The sequence below is a fragment of the Epinephelus fuscoguttatus genome, linkage group LG7, assembly GCF_011397635.1.
Source record: "Epinephelus fuscoguttatus linkage group LG7, E.fuscoguttatus.final_Chr_v1".
In the NCBI taxonomy this organism is placed as follows: domain Eukaryota; kingdom Metazoa; phylum Chordata; class Actinopteri; order Perciformes; family Serranidae; genus Epinephelus; species Epinephelus fuscoguttatus.
The window spans coordinates 45,544,056-45,569,204 of record NC_064758.1 but is presented as its reverse complement, the minus strand read 5'-3'; the positions used below and the strand labels follow the sequence as shown (position 1 = coordinate 45,569,204).

Genomic DNA, 25,149 nt, shown 5'->3' with positions numbered 1-25,149 from the left:
AACCCTGCCTCTCACCCAGTGTCAGCTGGGATAGGCTCCACCCCCTGTGACCCCCAACAGGATAAGCTGGTACAGAAAATAACTGAATAAATTAAATTTACATTTCTGAAAATGAAAATTTATTCAGATAAGAATTACATTTATACAGATATATAAATACAGGGAAGATGGCAGCGCATGTGCATGCAGCAGCTCAGAATTGAATTTTGTTGTATTTATTTTCAGGGCCAATAAAAAGGAATTGAATTCAATCAATTCAATCAATTTTATTTATAAAGCCCAATATCACAAATCACAATTTGCCTCACAGGGCTTTACAGCATACGACATCCCTCTGTCCTTAAGACCCTCACAGCGGATAAGGAAAAACTCCCCCAAAAAAACCCTTTAACAGGGAAAAAAAACGGTAGAAACCTCAGGAAGAGCAACTGAGGAGGGATCCCTCTTCCAGGACGGACAGACGTGCAATAGATGTCATACAGAACAGATCAACATGATAAATTAACAGTAATCCATATGACACAGAGAGAGAGAGAGAGAGAGAGAGAGAGAGAGAGAGAGAGAGAGAGAGATGCAGGTAATGACAGTAGCTTACAACAACATTAATGAAAGTAATAATATTATAGTTATAGTTCTGGTTACTGCGGTACAATATGTTGAAAGTATGTATTAATACCTGGCAGTATACATGTGTGATAATAATCATATGTGTATAATAACAGTAGAAGTATGACTAATGACTAATGATGGCAGCAGCAGCAGCAGGAGGCATCTGGCAGGACCACGGCAGCAGCACAACCACACACGTCACGCTGTCCAGGCACCGCTGTGATATGAGTTAATCTGAGAGACAGTGGAGCACAAAGGCTCTGGAGAAGAAGCCGAGTTAGTGACATCCAGAATGGCCGAGTTAGCAAGATGCAGTAATAGAGCAATAGAATTGTATGAATCAAATGCATTAGACTATATATAATGTCTCTGAATCCGTAACTATATTTTCTACTAATTCTAAATACTTACTTTACATACTTTATCATATTTTCATTATATATATTTAATTATATTTTTTTCATTAATCAATATTTTTTACTGATGTATATATATATATATTCAAATAAAACACAAATATATATATATATATATATATATATATATATATATATATATATCATTAAAATATTAATAAGTATATATATATACACACACACAAACCCCTAAATGTGCAATGTCGATTGGATGCTGTGAAATATGAAACATTCTTCACTTTATATTATATTATATTATATTATATGAATCATGAAACATGGCTGTTTTCATCATATCACGACTGTTTTAATTAAATTATTCACTTTATAATTTGTGGCTGTATTTTTCTTTTCACTTTCATCACCTCCCTCTTCTTCGGTTATTTTTGGTGTTTTCAGTCCTGCTGATGAAACGCTCTGTAAAAACTCAGCCCCGCCCCCCGCCTCTCTGCGGCCCTCTGATTGGACAGCTCTCCTGTCAGTCTGAGCTCGGCCGATCAGTCGAGGTGGGTGACGTCACCTCGGATTTCCCCGTCCCACTCTCACTTCCCGTAACCAGAGGCTTGAGACACAAAAACAAACAAGATGGCGGCGGACTGTGATCCAGGAACAGCTGGAGCTCATTGGCTGTCAGCGAACACAGCTGCAGTCCTATTGGCTGGTTGTCTTCAGAGCAGCAGTTCATTGGTCCGAGCACTAAGACCCGCCTCCTGTAGATGAGTCACACATAGAACCAGAACAGATAGAAAAACAGCTGCAGGCTTTAATAAACACATTTCATCAGCAGAATGTAGGGACTGTTCGTCACTTATGACAGGAGTGGAAAGGGAGGCATGTCAAATAACATTTTTAACACTGGGGAGGGGCTTACGTTTTTGTTTTATTTTAGTTCAGGGGAGGGGTATACAAATTTAATTGGTTGTATTTTGTATTTATTTTTACCTTTGTTTAAAAGAAAAAAAAAAGCACCAAACTCCATTTATTACAGCCAGAAACTGTAAAATATTAATAATAATAAAAATATATATTTATTATCATGAAAATAAAATTATCATTGGATTTTTGAGTTTCTGACAGTTTTGGACACATCATGTGTTCATTTAAAACTTGTACAAAAAAAAATCAAACAAAAAAAAAATGTTGGTTTCCAATGATCCTTGAAAGTCTTGAAAGGACTTTAATTATTTCATCTAGAAATACTGTAAAGTAAACTGGAATTAAAATGTTTTAAATTAATCTTTTAAAAGTCTTAAAACTGCTCAGACATAGAAGGTAAAACTTTAGGATTTTTTTTTTCTGATGTTTTGTAAAAATTTCAAAAATAATTGACTGAATGCAAACATCTTTTTTTGGCATCCTTTAAAAAAAATTATATGTATATATATATATATATATATATATATATATATATATATATATATATATTACTATCTTTTTACATATATGAAATAACCAAATTCTCACATTAACGTAACCAAAAAAAAGTCATATGTTGCATTAAAATAATGATTAGGGTAACGCTGTATCCAGCCCTCAGTAACTGATGTCGGTACATGTTTTCTTTTTCTTCAATTTTAGTTATTGTAAAATTGATTTTAAATTTGATTCCAAGAAGTAATAAAAAGTCTTAGATCTAACTCTTCTTAAACTGTAGGAGTCCTTTAAATGGTTAATTAAATCACAGTAACTGTGTGATGTTGTTGTGGAGAAGTTATTTTGTTTAACTGATATTTTAAAACTAAAAATGTCTTGTTTATTTCTTTTTCCAGCAGTGTGTCTGATCTGTGTGGTGTATATCTATATTCACAGCTGCTCTGAGCACAGTAACTGTCTGTCTGTGGTTCTGTCTGTGGTTCGGTCTGTAGTTCAGTGTCTCAGTCTCTGCCCAGGTGCTGCTGTGAGGGGGACTCGAACCTGTGACCAGGTGTTTGCCGTCATTAAATCAGAGACTGTGCCTGAAACATGCTGCTGTGATTTCACCGCGGAGACTTTGATCCTCCGGTGGCTGCTGGGAAATAAAAGCGCCTGATTCTCTCTGTTCGTTAAAACGTCTCTGTCTCTGGAGAAATGTCCGCTGTCAGCTCGGACCAGATCCCGAACCGAACCGGAGCCGAGCCGGAGCAGCAGGAGGCCGGGATCCTGCAGCCGCAGACCGTGTTCGTCATCCTGGACTCGGCTGAAACACTCAACCTGGTCCGGTGAGTCCGGAAGTCCTGGAAAGCACCGTTATTTGTGCTGCGGAGAGACCGCCACGCCAAACTCCATTCAAATATCTGTGGTTTTACATCCACCGTGCTCATTAGTGTCAAGACACATTTAGATTAAAGTGACTTTACACATCCGTCAGATCTGTGGTGACCTGTGATAAAAATCGGCATAAAAATATTTACAGCAAACGTTACCTTAATAATATTCCTTTGAAGTAACATCTTTACACGTTGAACCAGCGGAGTCGCTTTATTAAGTTACATTTCTTAATAAATAACCTTTTCTATGTGCTTTTGATCAGTGCCGAATGGAGCTGTGGTTCTTAACGAGGAAAAGGAAACACTTGAATCTGCTTTGCAACACCGCTAAATTAACAACGAGGAAAATTAAATTGCATAAGTTTTGAATGAAGTTCAGCATCGCCGGCTCGAGATGCACCGGAAACTTCGCGTAAGGCAGCCAGTTAAACTAGAACTGTCCAAACTGTTGATGCTGATGATGAAGATAACAGATAGTCAGCTGTCCTAATGATCAACCTCTGTGCAGCTATCAACAGCCCACAAAGAAGCGCTGGTTCTAATTAAATGTTCAGAGTCAAAATAGCAATCATCTCTGTTATTTAAGTAGAACTTTTACTGATGTGAATACGTCATGGTGTATAAAGATGTATGCCGAGTTGAAGAGTTTTCTCTAAGCATTCAAATTTTATTAAAGTCTTGTTTTAGACGTCAGTTAAATTCATCTGAGAGACAAGTGAACTTTAAATAGCCGATGTTCTGAATGAGGTTTGGCGTGAGGTGCTCTTCAGGTACCTAAAAGCTTAAAAGTTCAAATGTGTAAGTTTGTGGTGTTAAAGTGCTGAGTGTGTGTTATAGTGATGATGATGATGATGATGATGATGAGGGCAACCCATCAGAGACTTGTTACTTGCAGGTTGTTGTTGTTCTGTCTGACCTTTGACCTCTGATCCTCTTTGCCTTCTGGTATAATGAGTCATCCAACGTTAACACACACACACACACACACACACACACACACACACACACACACACACACACAGTAGCTGGACTTCTCATGGATTTTCCCAGAGAGACAAACAGGCAGAGTGACAGTCCCAGTCTAGTCTGTGGTGTCGCCCCCTCCTCCTCCTCAGTCCCACCACCACACCCTGCTCTGCCACACACACACACACACACACACACACACACACAACTTGTGTGGGCGGTGAGACAGAAAGCAAAAGTAAAAACAAGCAGGAGAAGACGTCTCTCTGCTCCATGTTTATGTTAAACAGACTGTTTAAAGAGGAGGAGGAGGAGGAGGAGGAGGAGAGATGAAGAGTGTTTCAGTCTCAGGTCGCTGCTCAGCTTGTGAAGAGGAAGATTTGAGGTGAATTGATGAAGATGATAAAGGTGATGAAGAGCAGTGTTGTGTTCAGTGTGTTTCAGCTCCGTCAGAAGTTTTTCTCTCAAACTCTTTCCAGATGTTCTCAGATGTTTTTCAGTGTGTCAGCTCCTCCTCTGCTCCTCCTCTGCTCCTCCTGCTCCTGCTCATTCATCCATTCTGCTGCTGGAAACTAACATGGAGTTTAAACAGGACCCATTAAAATACATCATCACATTTGGACTGAGAGGAAAAACACTGTGATAAAATTCGACCGTACGTGCGGCTCAACGATTTGGCTAAACGCATTTTTGCGATTGTTGGTTTACAGTAACTTTACTGACTGCTGTATCGTCCTGCTCATGATGTCACTCAGTCCGTTTCCACATCGTCAGAGGAAATGGATTTATTGTGTCAGTCTTTTAAAATCCCTGTAAACATGTCAGTGTGAGTGAAATGGTCCTGCAGTGAATGTGTCACAGTGGGACTAACACACCCAGATCATGTGACTCCTGCATGTATACAGTCAATCAGACCCAAACTGGCCGAGGCGCTCTGAGCATGCTCCACAGTTTCCGCCCCGGGCTTTGACCCGGAAGTCCAATAGCATTAAATGTGTAAGAGAAGAAGAAGCCGGTAACAACATGGAGAAATCTACATCCAGAGCCGTGACTTTTTGGACGGACCAAATGTACAGAGCTGTAAAGTTGTCCACCATGGTAGCAGTTAGCAGCTAGCTAACCGTAGCTAACTTGTTTGTCCATTGTTTGGTCTGTGACGTAATAGGTCAACAGGAAAAAGGTCCAATAGAGACAGAGCGCAGCGCGTCATAATCTGAAAGCCACGCCCCCAAAGGGGAAACGAGGCCCGCTTTCCCCTCCGCTTCTTTACTCGTTCGCTGTCATTCTGCCTCCGCAACCGCACCTTCAAGCCTCCACAACCAGTGGTCGAATTGAGGGGGGATGCCATCCCCTTTGTTAGAAAACTGACCAAAAAGCATCCCCCTTGTTAATCTAGAATCTGTGTGTGCAGGTATGGACGTAATTTGAGGGTGGGACACAGGGGACATGTCCCCTGCACTTCCTGTATCTGTGCCCTCTGTCCCCCGCACTTTTTACAGACATGACAACCCTTCAATTCGTTTTTAACATGTGTTAATGTGTTTTTCCGAGCCGTCTTTAAACGCACCATGAGTAGGCGGTGCCAGGTGCATACACATGCTGTCATGTTGTGATCAGAATCACTCGCACACAGACGAGACGTGTGCTGCTGGGCAGTGCTGCTGTGTGTTAACTATGTTCAGCAAAGCAGCCAGCAAGAAGCAAAAAACCTTGCACAGTTTCTTCCAAACAAACCGTGTAAGCTGAGTGATGCTGCTGCATGTAGATAATGTTAGCTAAATGATGACTAATTAATAGAGGCCAATATATCAAGTTAAGCTAGTTAACAAGAACACTAATGTTATTGTTAACTATGTTAAATACCTTGCTAGCTAGTTTCATGCTAGGAAAAAACCCACTCCTCCTTAATAAGAACTTGTGCTCACTACTGCTTTGCACATATTCTTTAATCTTTATTGCCACAATAGAAAGAGCAGGGTCAGGGAGGAGACAGTGGACCAGAGGCCAGCAAGGATGATCATGCAGGGTTCTCACAGGTGAGAAGAGATTATAACTGGCTGAAAGAAAAATATCTAGAGCACAAAAGTGACTGTGCGATTAATTTCCACAGCTATGTCACCACTATTATTCTTAATTCTATTTATTATTTTGCTTTGCACATTTATTATTTATATTATTGCAATAGATAGACGAGGGACAGGGAGAAACTAGGCAGGTATCAGGACAGGGACCTGACAGCAGCACCAATTATCAACCCGAGGCTTCACAGATGAGGAGAAATTATAACTGGCTAAGGAAATGTCTGTAGGATAAGAGTGACTCTAAGATTAATTTTAGGGATGCACCGAAATGAAAATTTGTGGCTGAAGCTGAAGCCGAATAATATTAAACGCTTGGCCAAATACCGAGTACCGAATACCGAATATCGTTGTTTAGTTGTTCATTAGTTTTTGCAGATGAACCCTCCAGATTAGTGTTGTCACGGTACCAAAATTGGGACCCACTGTGCGATACCAATGAAAATATCATGGTTCTGAGTAGTATCACGATACCACAGCAAAAATGAGGCAGATGTGCCTTTTGTCATTTATAAAAAGATAAATCACTTTTCTATAATACATCACTGATATTTCAATGGAATAAATTACTTATTGACTTATTCATACTTCAAAAACAGCATCAATAAGTGATTAACATAGGGGGGGATCAAAATAAAATAAATAAATAAAATAAGAATCAACCAGCCACCCTCCTCCCCTGACAAGTAAAGAACAGTCCCTTCATAAGTAAAGAACAGTCCCTAAAGTGTGGTGAGGTTTGTGGGCCGTGAACGGCTCGTTTCTCCTCTGACACGTCACATACCTGTGTTCAGCTGGCTCGGCTGTTCAGGTACTTCTGGACAGTTGCTTTTAACTTATTCCACCGAATACCAAATGTGTGTTTTTTTGCAATATTCGGCCGAATATATTCGGTTACCAATTTTGGTACCGTGACATTCGGTGCATCCCTAATTAATTTTCATGGCTAATTCAGAACTACTATTATTTATACTCTAAAATGTTTTTTGTCTGTATTGCAATAGCAATCCTACTGTATTATTTGTGTTTTAAAGGCAGCAGGTATAGGTCATGCCATTTTTCTTTATCTTGATTAATTTTGCACATCTGTGCTGTCACATTTGATTATGTGTGCACGCAAAAAAATCAAAGCTACCTTGCATCCCCCTTGTTAAAAAATAACAATTCGACCACTGTCCACAACTGAATTAGTAGCTAGCTATAGCTAACATTATTAGCTATAGCTAGCTAATAATTAACTAATAATAAGATTGCAAAGGATTATTTTAGCACGCTATGCCTACCAGAGAGACAACGTATATTGATAAGCTTAATATTGCCGGTCTACCTCGGTGTCTCTTCTCCTTACCTTGCTCGTCTTGGAAAAAACATGATGTGGAGATTCTTTTCTAAGAAGATGAGCATTTGGGCATGCTCAGCCGTCAGCCTGCTCCTGCTACCGGCACACAGTGTTGTTTTGAGACATGCCTCTACATGCTGGCAGACTGATAGAAGTGCTAGAGCGGACCGCTGGAATGGACTGCTTGAATCACGGAGCGCTGGGCACAATTATAACACAAGCTGCATTCATACTGTCAATGCTTTAGCTTAACATACATAAATACAGTTAACTGTTACTCTAGCAAATACATTTGGAGGGTTTGACAAAGTGTTAGCTGCACACATAGGCATATAGAGTGTCAGGATCCCACAGTTTCTTCCCTGTTGTAGCCTCACGTTTTATTGCCTGTATCCACTTTTTTCTTCTACAAAGTTCCGTTTTTCTGCTCGGCAGCTGATAAAAGCTGAGCTCTGGGTTTTTATTGGCCGTGCAGCCCACCACACAGCAACTTTATGGCATTTGGACTTAGGGAAAACTCAACAGGCTGGAAACAGCGGGGGAAAGTGTGAGGGGAAAGCGGGCCTCGTTTCACCTTTGGACCAATATACCAGTGTACTGGTCTGTACTCTGAAACACATCTATACACTGAAACACATCGTGAACAGTGTCCATTTAGTTTCAAAGACTAAACCCTTGGCGTACGTTGTGACGCAGTAGCGGTCACAAAGACCTTTGTCCTTCTGGGTCACACAGCTGATGACAGCAGTGACCCTCCTACCTTTACACCTGAGCATGAGAACATCACAGCGACACCTTGTGTTCCAAACACTGAACTGCAGCTTAAACCCTGGATTATTTCACAAACATATTTGGCTGCTGCAAACTCCTCTGAATACAGACAGGAAAGTTTCTGTTGACAACTGGAAAAAGTGTCTCTGATGTTTTTAAAAACACAGTGTCTGGATGTTTTAAGGTGCGAGATGATTTAAACAATTGTAGAATCCAGATGACCTGCTGCATGTTTTATTCTGAGGGCTCTTTCCTGAAGTTTAATTACAGGGTCTAGATTTGTTTTGTAAGCATTTCCCCAAATGTCAGCACAATAGGACATATCTGACATTACAGGTGAACAGTACAATATATACAAACATCTCTGTTCTGCTACTGTTTCACTTATTGCATCTTAACGATGAGGTAATAACTGACAGCAGTATATGAGACAGTAGAGGAGCAGATGCCTCTCTGGCCCGTGAGCCAATCATACCAGTGGGCGTTTTGGATGTTGCACTCGTCTATATTGTGATTTGTGAGTGTCAGTTAATCTTCAGCTCGGCTGCAGAGATTCATCATGAATAGCTTGTTCTGAAACTGTTGTGTTGGTTGACCTCATGTTCAAGACACTTAGTATGTAGAAGGAGGCGGGGTTTAATGTTCAGGAGTTAATGTGCAACACAGAAACACAGAGTCAGTGTGAACTGATCCTGCTGCAGCTCACAGACTGTGAACAGAGAGAGACGGGTTTTACCTGCAGGGCCTCTGCTCTGATCACCTGATCACCTGTCGGCTCTGAGCTCCGCCCCCATCACTGTCCTGTCTTCCTCTAATAACATGTTTCCATCCAAACATGTTTGTGTGAATTATGTGATTATAAACCACAGCTGTCGAACACAGACTGTCATGAATCAGGAGGGTCTGTATCGACGCCTCTCTGTCGTCGTGTAGCTTCAGTGGAACATGAGCTCAAACCTGTCCAACAGAAGAAGTTCCCTTTAAAGCTCTTTGTTATCAAAGTGTCAGTTAAAGAGTCAGAAGTGAAAGTGGTTAAAATGTGAGTCACAATGTAACACAGAGAAACCAGTCTTGGCGTCAGGTTTCTTCTTCTTCTTCTGCTTTAATGGCACCGACCACCTTTGTCTCTATATCTCACTAATATTCACACAACAGGATTTAAACTAAACTGCAGTCGGGTTTCAGTTTTAACATTTTCTTTAAACTCTGAGCAACATTTGATGAAAACTTAACTGAAAAAAATGTATCGAGAAACATCCCGCTGCAGAGACAGGGAGCTGCCGTTTTAGAGGAGAAGTATACTTGCTGCAGACAACGCATGCGCGTACGCATCATGGCTGCCATGCGTATTTTGCAGTCGTTTGGCGCATAGGCCGCTCACTTTGACGCGAAGTAACGTGACGCGTGCACAAGATGCAATATTGACATGAACACTAGAGGCGCTCGTGTGAAGTAGACCTCTAGAGACCGTGAACGTGAGGTCGGAGGTCATCACAGTGGTGGACAATAGTTTTGAAGAAAGGCTGTTGGACCTTGACCGCAAATTATAATCTCCTCTTCATCGAGAGTATCCATGTTTGTGTATAGCCTACTACATCCGGAAATACAGTCACCGCCTTCTTTGCTTTTCGCGACCTCTGTGTCTGAGTGCTGTGGTCTGCCCCTAGTGGAGACCACCAGTATCAGGCGTTTTGGCTGCGTCAATGAACGACCGTGCTGCAGCAAGTATACACACAGGCGCAGCACACTAAGCATACGTTTGGCCAGGCAGCCAGTATACTTGTGGCCTTAGACGTGTACTTGGACAAATACCAGACCCTCAGTTTATGTTGTACAGACAGAGATCTCTAAATATATCTTTCAGATTGTTGTTGTAAAAACAACATTAGCCTTGCGTTCACAATTGTTTGTTTAAAGTAGTGAAAAAAGAAGAAAACCTTTCTACTAGCCAGCGCACTAGCTCACTAGCTAACGCTCTCTGTTTGTTTGTTAGCTCCTTAGTCATGGATCATCACAGAATATTTCAACTTTCACCACTCTTCATTTTAGGAGGGCCATCGCAAGGAAACGTGTTCTTTGTTCAGATGATCAAGCAGACGATGGATCGTAGATGTTTGTTTCTGGCTGCAGTGTTAGCTGTAGTTTTGTATTTCCACTTTAACATGTTGATTAAAAACGTTGCTGCCTGTTGATACTTTGACTTGGATCAGTGCTAAAACGGATGATCCAGAGGAACACGCCCACCCGTCTGGAGGACAGCAGCACGAAACCCCCGGGTAAAAATGTGACAAGCGTCCTGACTCTGAGCTCCTAAACAGCCTCCATCAAACCGCTGACCCAGACTGTGATCTGCTCCTCCGCTAGAAGAACCAGAGGGAGGGCGGGATGTGGGCGGGGTCTGTTGGCTTTCCTCCAGTGACTACACACCTGTCGTGGAGCTGTGGACTTTGTCATGTTTTTCCCGGGGGTTTCGTGTCCTACCCTCCGGACAGACGGACTGTCCATTCTGACATTAACCCTCAGCAGAGCATCAACAGACGGCAGCAACATTTTAAAGTGGAAATAAACAACTTTTCAGCTAACGTAGCTAGCGTGCTACCATCTGTCTGAGCAGGGGGGTGATGTTGCTTTGGTCTGTGAAGGTTTGACCCAGTTCTGTCTCTCATTTTCACCTCTTGTTGTCTGGTGACTGTTTGCTGCTTAAAACAGAGTTACCACATGTAGAGGTGTAAATCCTCCGGTGACACGGGCCAATGAGACGCCATCAGTCGTCGTCGATGGTGTTTGTGTGAACACGTGTAGATGGCAGTAATGGTATAATTATGATAACATTTCTCATTTGTCTGATGGAGATAAACAGAATACACACACACAACAAAGACACTCCTGATTCCTTCACAACTTTAGCAACCCGTGCTCCTGCCGCTCTGTGCTGATATCAGAGGAGAGCTAACAAGTGCTGAAACAACACTGCTGGACTTTGGTTAAATTTTGGGCCTTATAAGTCGTCTCTGTGTGACATGGAAACATGTCAAAACTGTTGTTGAATACAGAACATTTTTTATAGTGGAGGAGGAGGAGGAGGAGGTTTGTCTGCAGCTCCATGTGGAGGATTAGAGGAAGTGACTCAGCAGAAACACACACACACACACACACACACACACACACACACACACACACACACAGGAAGTGGGATTGAAAGCAGTCAGACTGCTGACAGATGTTGTTCCTCCACATTCTTCTTCTTCTGTGGTGTCCAGAATTCAAATATTTCCATCAGTGGACAGTTTGAGACGTCAGACATTATATGTAGATCTGTCTGTCTCTCAGCCTGCCCTCCTGTCTGTCTGTCTGTCTGTCAGGTAGAAACTGAACTTGTACAAGCTGTAGTTGTGTGTCAGTGTGGTGACAGCAGCTCCTGGGGGACATTAGAGGAAGTGCAGTGAGACACAGAGAAGCAGCTGATTGGTTCATTCGGTCTGTCTGTCTGTCCGTCAGAGTGGAGTCCGGTATCGTCGCTGACATCGAGGTCGACAGTTTGCTACCGTCAGACTGCGACACCTTCTACCAGATCAAGAGTCAGCCAATCAGCATCAGGTATCACACAGCTCTGACCTCTGACCTCCTGTGACCTCTGACCTCCTGTGACCCTCATGTGAAATATATAAACTGACCAATGAATGAAAAGTTATTAATAAATGTTTTCAGATGATGTCATGTGATGAGAGATAATGTCACAGATTTCAGATGAGGTCATCAACTTCATTAACAGGAAGCTCTGTCTCTCTCTTCAGTTCATCAGCAGGAGCTTCCTCTTCTTCCTCATCTTCATCCTCACTGCCGTCAGCCATGTCGTCAAGGTAACACACACAAACAACAACACACACAAAAAGTAAAGTACAGGTCCCTCTGTCTCTGTCCGCCCTGCAGGGGGCGCTGTGCTCCTCCTGCCTGATCTCACTCAGAAACACTGATGGTAATCGGCACCTCCTCCTCTCCTCTCCTCTCCTCTCCTCTCCTCTCCTCATGTGTTCTCCTCCTGCAGGGTTTTAATGCGTCAGGATCTGATGCGTCAGCAGGCTCTGGAGGAGGAGCAGAAGGAGGCTCAGCAGCAGCTCCTCCGCTCGACTGATGCATCCACCCCCATCTCTGTCTCTGTGTCCTCCTCCTGTGGACCTCCTGCTCAGGTCCCTGTGGAGGTGCTCAAGGTATGAGGAGGAAGAGGAGGAGGAGGAGGAGAAGTAGTTTAGATTTCTGCAAGGAAATAAGTGAAGATGTGTTTGTTTGTTTGTTTGTTTTCATGTTTCTTTAAAAACTTTATTCAATAAACCAAATTGTTAAAAATGAGCGACAGTGTTCATGAGAACACAAGTCATATGTCCCAAACAGTGGCTCCTACATTTCCCATGATGCAACTGCACAGAACAGTGAACCTCTGCCTGTGTCTCTCAGGTGCAGACTCACCTGGAGAACCCCACCAGGTATCACATCCAGCAGGCTCAGAGGCAGCAGGTGCGTCAGTATCTCTCCACCGCCAAGACAGCCAATCAGGACCCAGCTGGACTGTCACTAAGCCACTCCCCCCATCTGGGCTCCGCCCCCAAACTACAGCTAGCTGACATCAGCCACAAAAAGGAGGTGAATGCATATAAACTGCGTACACATGAAACACCTGTAAAGCAGAGTGATGCGTATCGTTAACAGTCCAGGTCATGCTCTACTGATGGAGTGCTTCTCGTCCAATCAGATCACTTGGTCAGAAACACCTGTTGTGTAAGACAGATATGGATTATAGGTGTGACAGGTGGGAAGACACACACACATAGATACTTAGCTGTGTATAAACAGGAGTAAACACACAGTAAACCTTCAGCAGTTAACGTGTTCACACTGACATGTGACCTCATGAACACCGCCCGTCCAAATCAACAAATCACAGCAGGTAACATGTGACGGACAGGTGCCTCAGCCACTCATTTGGACAGGTGTAGGAGGTCACATGACCACGTATGACATCAGTCAACGTTACTATCAGATATTATCTTGTTGTTGACTCGTAGTTAAAGGTCGTCGGTGACTTTCTGCTGTCTGATCTGTGATTGGTTCTTTCAGATGGAAGAGACGGTCATCGATGACATCATCAGCCTGGAATCCAGCCTGAATGACGAGTTTCTGACGCTGATCGACTCTGGACTGCAGCTCGCCAACACGGTAAGAATACACCCAGGAAACGCCCCGAAAACATCAAGAAAACATTCAGAAAACATGAAGGGAACATTCAGGAAACATTTTGGAAACATTCAGAAGACATTAAGGGAACATTCAGAAAACATTCAGAAAGCATTCAGGAAACATTCAGAAAACATTCAGAAAGCATTTAGGAAACATTCAGAAGACATTAAGGGAACATTTAGGAAACATTCAGAAAACATTTTGGAAACATTCAGAAAACATTAAGGGAACATCTAGAAAACATTTAGGAAACATCCAGAAAACATTTAGGAAATATTCAGAAAACATTACGGGAACATCTAGAAAACATTTAGGAAACATTCAGAAAACATTTAGGAAACATTCAGGAAACATTAAGGGAACATCCAGAAAACATTTAGGAAACATTCAGGAAACATTCCGAAAACATTACAGGAACATCTAGAAAACATTTAGGAAACATTCAGAAAACATTTAGGAAACATCCAGAAAACATTAAGGAAACATCTAGAAAACATTCAGGAAACATCCAGAAAACATTTAGGAAACATCCAGAAAACATTTAGGGAACATCCAGAAAACATTCAGGAAACATTCAGAAAACATTAAGGGAACATCTAAAAAACATTAAGGAAACATCCAGAAAACATTTAGGAAACATCCAGAAAACATTTAGGAAACATCCAGAAAACATTTAGGGAACATACAAAAAACATCCAGGAAACATAAACAAAACATCCAGGGAACGTCCTGAAAACATTAAGGGAACGTCCTGAAAACATTTAGGGAACATAAAAAAAAAATCTAGGAAACATAAAGAAATTATCCAAGGAGCATCGAGACAACATACAGGAATCATCCAGGGAACAAACAGAAAATATCAGGGAAACACTGACAAAACATCTAGAAAACATCCAGCGTACAGTCCATAGTTCAAACTGAGCTCCACCTCAACCAACAACATTTCACATGAACGTAGGAGTCAGAATCATCCAATCAGATCACAGATAAACGTGGTACAGTCATTTTAATACTTTAACTGATGTTACTGATCATACTTAACATATTTTAACTGAAGGAACATTTTCAGTGCAGGATCCTTACTGTAACAGAGTATTTTACTCTGTGGTTTTAGTACTTTTAAAGCAGAGTACTTCCTCCACCCTGCGCTGTGTCTTTGGTCATCGTCTTTATTTAATGAATTGATTCAACAGAACAAAATGTCAGACACAAAACTTCTGCAGCGTCGAAATAATATCACTTCAGTTTTCCAGACTTCCTCGTTTCTGTTGCAGCAGCAATGGGTGGAGTCTGTGTGTGTGTGTGTGTGTGTGTGTGTGTGTGTGTGTGTGTGTGTGTGTGAGGCAGATAATAAGCTCACTGGGAGGTTTTTTGTTTCTTTCTTTAAGAGACGTTTCCTCATTGTTCAACAGTCGTCCGAACAGAAAGAGGAAGAGCAGTACTCTGTGTGTGTGTGTGTGTGTGTGTGTGTTACTGTGTGTTAGTGTGTGTGTGTTGGTGTGTATATGTCCATACATGTTGAGGTGTTTGTGTGAACTCAGGAAAGATGAGGATTTTGGTTTTGCTGCCGGATCATGAGAAGAGGAAGATTAAATCAGAGGTAAAGAGTTTTTCTTGTTGTTTCAGGTCAGTTTGGGAGTTTGACCTCTGATCAGCTCCGTGCTGCTGTCAGTCAGTCAGTCAGTCAGTCAGTCAGCGACGACAGCGACTGTGTGAAGTTAAAGTACTGAAGTATCAGCAGGGTGCACTAAAAGTATCCAAAGTTAAAGTACTCATTGAACAGATTATTATTACAGATGTATAAACACAGAAGCAGCATTTTAAAGTTGAATCTACAGCAGCTGGTTTTTCATTCATTCAGTTCTGATGTGAAAATAATACGTGTTGATTTATGTCTCTGCTCAGATCAGTTAAACTGCACAATGATCAAAGTACCCATATACCCAATATTTTTATATATATATATATATATATATATGTATATGTATATATATACGTATTCATATTCACAGAACGTTTATATACATGCAGTCTTGATATACAAGGCAATATTTCTATATACACAACATTGATAGGATTGACAGGCAAAACTTATACATGCAATATTTATATATACATGCAACACATAACATTTATATATACACACAGTTTGTTCACTGAGCAGAGCTCAAAGTATCAACACTAATAACTGTCTGTGATACATCTCTGAGCATTCAGACAGAATTTGGTTGGAAGAGTTTCTTCTTGTCAGAACTGTTCAGTGTGATCGTTGGAGGTCACATGAATAATGTAGATCAGTGACGGATATTCAGATTCATGTTCTGATCTCTCGACGAGCAGACGGCAGCTCAGGAGACGAGCTGAAACAGTATGTTTTTAATCAGAGATTCAGCTGCAAAGTAAAGAGGAGACACAGTGAGTGAGAGGAGTCAAACACCTGATGAAGAGCGTTCGTCACAGAGCTGAGAAATACATGGATATTATATCAGTGTGGAGATATGAGTCTGTATCAATACCAAGGTAACCGCCCTTCATTCAGACTGTGTTCATCCTTCAGTGTTACAGAAAGTGGTGTGACCTCTGACCTCTCTGCAGCAGCTCAGCTGATCACACACATTCACACAAGACTGGCCTGTGCGTGCGTGTGTTATCCTGGTATGCAGTGTTTATCAGCAGCAGAGAGCGCAGGAGGTCATCCTGCAGCCAATCACAGCGCAGGATGCTCTGGATATTCTCAACCTCTGACTGGTCTCTTTCCCTGTCAGCCTCTGACTCTGTGCTGTGATTGGTCCATTGCAGCTGCCGGTGTCAGGGAACATGCTGGATGTGTACGGCGGCAATGGGAGGATGGCCACACCCACCATCACCGTTAGCAACAGTTGCCCTGCGGACCTGCACGCTGTCAAGAAGGAGCTGAGCGGTGGGTGTCACACACACTTCATTAACATAATTAATGTTCTCTCAACCTGATTGGACAAGAAGATTATCATGTTAACAGGTAACTGAGCTGACTGCTGATTGGTTCAGACAACTGTGATGTCAGAGCTTTGTTTCCCTTTTTTCTGTTGGAAATCAGTTCTTCAGTTTGATGAGTCAACATCACCACTTCCTGTGGACACACACGCACATACACACACACACACACACACACACACACACACAGTCTCACACACGTCGTATTTTCCCACATCATCAGTTCCCACTTCCTGTTCAGTCAACATGAACTCAGGAACACTTTGTGCTGCTTCAGCTGAAAAAAACTGTTTGACAGTTTGAAGCTTCTGTGACTGAACGTCAGTTTACATTTAATGTAATGTGTATGTATCATTTTGTAACATATAAGTAACATTACAGTAACGTCATCGTAACATAAATGTAACATTAGGGGCCGCACACATGCCGCATTTTTTGTGCCATCAAATTCGTTGTTTTTGACGTAGACATGCGGCAGAGGGACGCTGCAGCATGCATGCGTTCCTGAGCGCCTGTTATTTCAGGGCGCGGCAGCTGCACCTTGAGATAAAACAAATTCAACATTTGGAAGGCAGCAGTGCCCACCACATGTCATGTGATGAGGCCCAACCAATCACAGCTGACAGATATCTTTCTCTTCTTCTGTGAATATTCAGTCTGATAAACACAAACGTTGATCATGTTAGTGCAGGGCTACCCAGAGCTTTACATCTGTCCCACAGACGATAGGCCTACACACTTATAAACCTCAGACGCAACCTGCCGTCGTGCCCAGCGCCCGACCTCGTGTTTTCCAGGCGGTTTAAGACGCAGCGTGTGTGCAGCCCCTGATGCATCTGTCAACATATTTTTAGTCTTTAATGTTCTGACAGAAGCAGATTGTGATGTTTCAAATTAAAATACAAAGCATTATAGGTCTTTCTTCTGTTTGGAAACAATGCTTTGATAAATGCATCCCACCTACCAGAGCTCTCAGCTGATGACATGGTCTTCATCAGTGGACGGAGTGTGTGTAACTGTTCTCTCTATATGCACACATTCTCTGAATGTGGACGTTTGAAGGTTGAACACATTTCTGCACAACGTGTCCCTTCTTAACACTGCACAGATCTTTATTCAGATACGTTGGAGAGATTTTATTGTCATTTTCTTTTATATTAATGTTTCTTGATTTTTGTAATACCTGCTCTTATTGTTAATTTCCTCTAAATGTGTTTTACACCAAAACAGCAAAGCTAATTCCTGTGTGTGAAAACTACTCATGAAATGTTTGTAAAATGTTTGTGTTGTTGTAGAGTCAGAGACCAAAGCGCTGATCAAAGAGAGACAGAAGAAAGACAACCACAACCTCAGTGAGTACTGCAGTGTTACTGCACTATGAGGACACCGAGGACAATGAGGACATTTTGAACAGCAGATGATCATTGATTCTGTTTATTTATATCGTGATACTAATGATAATATTGATTCTGTGTGTTTCAGTTGAGAGGAGGAGGAGGTTCAACATCAATGACCGGATCAAAGAACTCGGAGCTCTGATCCCCAAATCCAGCGACCCGTCAGTAAACGCACCACATCCTCACACTCTGCTGTAGTACTAACTTAAAAAGAGATGTTTCATTAAATGCTGCAACAAACAGTGAATCAGAAGTGTTTGGAAATCACTTACAAAGATTCAGTGATTTCAGACATCATCACCTCGTTGTGCTCGTTAGTGCTGTGTGTTAATGAGGCGCTGCCTGTGATTGGTTACTCAGGGAGTCGAGGTGGAACAAAGGAACCATCCTGAAGGCGTCGGTGGATTACATCCGAAAACTGCAGAAGGAACAACAGCGGACTCGAGAGATGGAGGAGAGACAGAGGAGGCTGGAGAACACCAACCACTCCCTGCTGCTCCGCATACAGGTGAGGAGGGGGTGCTCCGCTGTGACATCACAGTTAGTCATGTGATAGAACCAATCAGTACTGACTTCCTGTCTGTGTTTCAGGAGTTGGAGCTTCAGGCTCGTCTCAACGGCCTCTCTTCCTCCACCTCCACCTCCTCTCTGGACCCCCAGGCTCTGCTCGCCCCCCAGCTGCCTCACCCCTTCTCCTCCTCCCCCTCCTCCCCTCTGGTGACCCCCTCCTTGGGTCTGGACGCCCTGAGCTTCGTGGATCTGGATGAGCCTCAGGGAGCCTCCACCGTCTTCTCCCCGGACCTGATGTCCGATGTGGGGCTGACGGAGCTCCACGGCCTCGGGGACATCCTGATGGAGGAGGGGGGAGGAGGCGTGACCTCCGACCCCCTGCTGTCCTGTGGAGCCTCGAAGACCAGCAGCAGGAGGAGCAGCTTCAGCATGGACGAGGACCTCTGATGACATCATCACACACGCTTGGATCCTATTGGCCAGAGCTTTATTTCAGTCACTGATGTCATCCAAACATACAACGCACAAAGGTGATGTCACAGGGAACAACTGTGTCCTCCATAGTAACCATGGCAACCACTGTGAGTCTACAGTGTTACCATGCCAACCAGTGTCCTCTAGAGTAACCATGGTAACCACTGTGAGTCTTCATGATGCTTCTCAAAGTCAAGGATGCTTCCTTGGTAGGATGGGTCCTTCCAAGTCCTACAGAGGCTAGGCAAGACTCTTTCCGATGATTCGGTGAACACAGGTGTGTCTCACTGAAGAGGCCCTGCCTTCAATTTTGGAAATTGTGCACAAAGAATTGTGGGTACCAAATGCCCCCCGAGGATACACACATGCGTCCATGAAAATTTCCTGAGGGAAGGACTCTGTCCTTGATAGAGTTCAAAGGATCATTGACACTGGAACAGTCCTTTGGCGGAATTTGATGACGTAACCTTTTTGAAATCAGCTGTTTCAGGATCCTTCCTCGACTTTGAGAAGCATCATCTACAGTGTTACCATGGTAACCACTGTGAGTCCCACCGTGGTACTTCTGAAAGTCAAGGGTGCTTCCTTGGTAGGACAGATCCTTCCAGGTCTGGTCCCACAGAGATTAAGCAAGACTCAATCCTAGGATTCGGTGAACACACATTGGAACAGGCCAGCGAGTGTAGCCAGGTGTGTGGCACTGAAGAGGCCCCGCCCTCAATTTTGGGAAATCATACACAAAGAACTGTGGGTACTTCATGCTGTAAGGATACACTCATGCATCCTTCAAATTCTCTGAAGGAAGGAGTCGGTCGGTCCTCGGTAGAATTCGATGGGTCCTTGACATTGGAACAATCCTTATTGACTTTGAGAAGCACCATCTACAGTGTTACCAGGTCAACCTGTGTCCTCCAGAGTAACCATAGTAACCGCTGTGTCTCGGAGTGTGATGACAGTGTGGTCTCATCTTAATAGCAGACCAGCCGATTGGCTGATAAAGAACAAGTCTCAGCTGATTGGTTGGCAGAGACATTTTTATTAGATTAATAGAAATGATGAGACACTAATCAGAAGTTTTGGATTGTTGTCTCATGATCTCATCTTAGTAACATGAACATCATCATCTCAGTTTATCTGATAATTTGGACGATTACCCCGTTTCTTCTCTTTCTGTCTGCGATGAACTTCCTCACAAAAAGTTTTGGCTTTTTATCCACCTTATTCCTAAAGGGGGCGCTGCTGTAGAAATGATTATAGGCAGAGGTGTAGTGGAGGTATACACAGGTATGTGGGGTATGCCCACCACCTTTTCTGTCTGTTTACAGTATACCCAACTATCAGCCCAAAAGCCACTGGAATATAAAGGAGAGTAAACGCACTTCCTCTTCTGTAACCCCCCCATCTACTAAGTAGTACATGAACCTCATTATTAAGTACCCCTACTCCACTGATTATGAGTTCAACTTCCAGTGATACAGCAGAAGTAGTAGAATTAAGGGGTGGGCGAAAATGTAATAACAAGTATAAGTTTTTTTATTATATAAATTATCAATGTCACAAATACAAATTTGACTTTAAACCTTTTTTTTAGTCCACTAGATACATTTTACTGCTGCAGTAAAATTGGCTAAAGTGAGATGAACAGACTGAAAACTTCATCTTTGAGGATAAAACAGATGTTGACAAAGTTTTTCCTTTGGGGACATAATTTACAGTTAAAAAACGTAATAAATTGCTGTATATTTTATTGCAATACTCTGCATATTGCAACATATTTAAAATCGCGATAATATTGTATCATGAAAAGTATCATGATAATATCGTATCGTGGGGCCTGAAGTGATTCCCACCCCAATTAGTCGGCTGCTGAGTTCCATCAACTGTCTGTGGTTCGTCCCAGAAGCTAACAATCAGCATCGGGTCTTTTTCAAAGTAATTTGCCTCAAATTTAGCAAGTTCTGCTTTATTTCTAACAGATATTTTACCAAAGTTGAATTAGCGTTTTTAAAATGTCCCTGCGGAGCTCTGGCACCTTTTCCACTGTCTACGTCTGTAACATTACTAACAGCCAGACTGAGATAAATTTGTTGCCTCTGAAGCAACCGTGTTGAACAGATTGTTCCTGTAAAAAGCGGTACAGTTTTCATGGCCTACGTATGGAGAGGAAAAGATTGTGGATCGTCCCGTAATGAAAAACAAAATTCACTCTCCCTTACTGAATCAATACGGGACATGATTTGTTCTGTATTTTCATGCACACCCTACTCTAATGTGTTCACTACGTTTTGACATAATTGGAATGACATAAATCTGGCATTATATTTCACTTATGTTTTACTCAGGAGAACTCAGACTTATTAAATCAGCAGCTATAAAAATGTGTAAACTGTATCGTTCAGGCAGACGAGCGGAGCATTAGCTGGGAAACATCACGTGTATTTACTTTACATGGAGCTAAAATTAAAACTGAATTATGTTAAATGTTACCCAATACCCAATGTGCTAGTGTCTGTTTATGAGTTGTAAAAAATTATAAATCATCTTTTCGCAGGTGTAGATGTTTAACGTAAACTAGCTCGGGCTCTGTTAAATTTAACAACATGTTATCACAGCAAGGCGAGCTGATTGCTAACAGGCTTGGTTGAAAACAAAAATAACCAACACTTTGAGACAGCTGTCAGAGATAACAGTGGTATGATCATGTTACACCGTCTTAAGTGTATTCCATGTTTTATTTAAGAGTTGATCTACGACAGAGAATTAGCGTACGATTGTATCAGTGGAAAACACTGGTTCAGGTTCATTGCTGGAAGTCACACCCATAATTGAGGCGAGGTGTCATCGGAGCTGGAATAAGGTGGATAAAATGTTCTCAGAAAAATGTCTGTGGTTAAAAATGGCTTTAAAGCAACCAGCATTATCATGTTAACATTAACAGAGCCATGTCTGGCCACGCCCCCATCAGTGACATCACAGTAGGTGTTTTCACCCTCAGAGGCATCATCTCAGTCAAAAACCCAAAGTAGAAATCAGATGTTTTATCGTGTTCTTGACTGCTGAAATGATTCCAGCTGTTGTGAGCAGTGTGACCAGCAGGTGGCAGCAGGAGTCTTTGTTCAGGTGTGAACTCACCTGAGGTTCTGCTGATGTCATTTAGAAACGAATACACAGTAAAGATAAACATTTTCAAGAAAAGACGTCTGTTCTGACACAAACTGTAAATATAATCTGTACATGAACACATGAATCTAAAATCACTGTGTGCTGGAAACAAACTGATGAATCTGATCAGGTTCAGTATTGATCATTTATTACTGATGTTTGTGCAGATGTTTGAGCCTCACAGGAAACAGAAGGGAAACTGTCACTCAGCATCACCTAAAGGACTAGAGCACTATTTTTATTTTTTCAAATCTCCAAATCCTGTTGTTCATATCCCTGCTGATCAATCATCCATCAGTTTTTTAATTGATTTTCTTCCTTCCAGGTTTTAGAGAGATCATCCATCACTGTTCAGTAAACGTTATTAATTTTGTCTTAATCACATTTTAAACTCTTTGAGCATCTGTTTGACTGAGTGTCCTCTCATTGTAAACTAACAGAGTTCAGAAACATCTGCTAAGTTAGCTGTTAGCTGTCATCTCCTGACTCTACAGTTCATGCAACCAGCTGGTTAAAAGCAAGCTAACTGTTAGCTGTAACTGGACTGTATGAATTTTACGCTGCGTCTGAAATCACATAATATGCACTACATATCCAACATGTGTACCATCGTTCAAAATACTTTTGTGTACATAAACAGTATCAGACACACTGAACTGTAATTACAACCTCACTTCCTCAGAGCCTTCTTGGCGGTTGGAGATACAACCAAGGCAACCCATGCTAACCTCAGCTCTACCAGTAATTTAAACATAATTTTAAAACTATATTACACCTAGCAAAGTCAGAATTTATATTTCTTTCTTATTTACACTTGAATTGGCTGTAAAGCTGTTCGGCGTGATGATATTCTGTTGTCTCATTTAGCCGCTTGTTCGTCTTTCCTAAGACAGTAACTGATGTATTTTATGCCGTAGAACAAACGATAAAGTCTCTTCAGCTTGTGTTAAACTCAGATCTTATTTCAGACATCTAACCAAAAATGCATTAAAAAAACCCACTGACTTCAAGACGAGGGAACGGAGCGCTAACATGCTAATTCATTCCTTGGGCACTCTTGCTGCCTTCAAGCGGGGTAGTGTTTACTATGTTAACGACAGAGCATTATTGCCAACATTTGACCGCTATCTCCGCCCACACATTAACCAAACTGAAGCCGCCATAGCTAGGAGCAAGTTAGCTAGCTAGCAAATGCTAACACTCGCATTATTGTTGGTGGTAGCAAATCATTTCAGACCCAACAAACATCACCGACGGCTTCAAATCAACAACAGTTTTGGTGCTTGGTGCAAAAACATGTAAAACTAACAGGCTCCATGTTGTCTCCAGCCGCCATGTCAAAAGTTGAGATGTTTGTGACATGGCAGAAACTATGTCACAAAGGCCCCCGTCATTCCACACTCAACTTTTGGACCGTTATGAGTGTGCCAGTAGTACACTGCATTTTCTTGTACTAGGCAGCGTGAACGCACTTAGCACACTTGTGCACTCAAAATATTTAGCGTTAAGTACAGATGCACATGATTTGAGACACACTCATTATTTTAGTGCGTTAGACAGCATGTTGGAATTTTAGACACAGCCGTAGTCTGTAGCTGCCAAATTAATTTGCTGTCAGCTGTTGTATAGCTAAAAACTTTCATACAGTCAGTTACTGTCAGAGCGAGCTAAAGGCCTTTACATACTCCGCAAGAGAAATTTGTTCTGTCTCACAGGGCTGTTTGGGTGTGCAGCTTGTTCTCGACACATCATCTGGGCAAAACTTTTTTTGTGTGGTGTCTGAGAACTATTGTGTGATTGGTCAGAAATTTGAAGTGGGCGTGGTTAATGCGGTAATGCTGCAGTGGGAGGGGCCTATGAGGACTTCCCAGGAATTCTGCACTTGAGTTTCTCATGAAGTATGAAATGTCCTGGCCAAAAAGAACTTTGTTTTTGTTCTTGCCACCTCGAGAAAAAGAACAAATTTCTCTGCTCTTGCAGGTTGTGTTCAGGGCTTAACTGTCAGCTGTTGTTGCACTGCATTAATATTGTTGTGTAGCCAACTGCTACATTAGCTAATCATTAGCTGTAGCTAGCTTATATATCTCTGGACTCTTCAAGGTCACAGCTAACAGTTAGGTTAGCTGGGCAAAAACTGACAAGTTAGCTACAGTCTCTATAGTTCACCACGTTAACTGCTAGCTAACTGTTGGCTACTGTCATCGCACTGCTTACTCATTTTATCTACAAACTTTCACATAGTAAGTCGTAGTAATGTAGAGCAAGCTAACTGTTAGCTTTAGCTGGCTTTTATCTATGGACTGTATTAATTCATCGCTTACAGCTAGCTAACTATTGTAGTTCAGTGCCAGTTGCTAAGTTAGCTAGCTGTTAGCTGTTTTACAAACTGTTACTGATACAAGAGGCTAGTTAACCTCGTTAACTGGTAACCGTTAGTCTGGATCCAGCTGTTAGCAAGTCATTGTAGCAACAAACTCTACAGTTCATGTTGTCATCAGTTAGCTTTGTCATGTTCACCTGACAGATTTAAAACTCACATAAATATGAAGCAGGTCAGAGGTGAGATGTAAACAGGTCAGTTATCAGATTATAAAGGGATTTGTTTTTATTAATGTTGTATTCTGATTTATGTTTATGTTTACAAACATCAGTTTATTGTTTATGTGGAGCATGTAGTCTGAAAATGATTCAATATGTTTCATTTAGCATCATGTTTGTTTTTATAGATTCAAACTTTTATATAGAAATAAAGTCATTTATGAAAAATAGATTCTATGTGTTTTGTTTCCTCACAAACTGCTGCTCTCTCCGTCTGTTTCTAAACAACAACAATACATTTTAGTTACATGAACGGCCTGCCGCACTGCTTTGCTTTTTCCCAGTGGCCACCCATAGATTCAGATTCAGATTCAGAAAAATGTAATGTCTGTCGTAACAGAAAATCTTCTTTGACGTGGCTCCACATACAAGACAAGA

The 25,149-nt window shown here is 41.9% G+C and overlaps 1 protein-coding gene across 1 annotated transcript; it reads left to right on the top strand.

The window, feature by feature from the left end:
• The first annotated feature begins 2,845 nt into the window (after positions 1 to 2,845).
• On the top strand, positions 2,846 to 24,943 carry tfe3a (transcription factor binding to IGHM enhancer 3a). Its single transcript, XM_049581083.1, has 11 exons — positions 2,846 to 3,223; positions 11,924 to 12,022; positions 12,220 to 12,285; positions 12,471 to 12,633; positions 12,878 to 13,063; positions 13,538 to 13,636; positions 16,457 to 16,577; positions 17,926 to 17,982; positions 18,113 to 18,188; positions 18,388 to 18,535; positions 18,619 to 24,943. Exons 1-11 carry the CDS (start codon positions 3,093 to 3,095, stop codon positions 18,982 to 18,984), a joined length of 1,512 nt encoding a protein of 503 aa, XP_049437040.1. The 5' UTR covers positions 2,846 to 3,092; the 3' UTR covers positions 18,985 to 24,943.
• Positions 24,944 to 25,149: the final 206 nt, after the last annotated feature.

Bases quoted from the DNA above. Each gene is read 5' to 3' on its own strand.
- tfe3a (XM_049581083.1), top strand. From the start codon at position 3,093: ATGTCCGCTGTCAGCTCGGACCAGATCCCGAACCGAACCGGAGCCGAG. The intron at 16,578-17,925 runs GTGGGTGTCACA...GTGTTGTTGTAG, and splicing joins TGTCAAGAAGGAGCTGAGCG to AGTCAGAGACCAAAGCGCTG. The intron at 18,189-18,387 runs GTCAGTAAACGC...TTGGTTACTCAG, and splicing joins ATCCCCAAATCCAGCGACCC to GGAGTCGAGGTGGAACAAAG.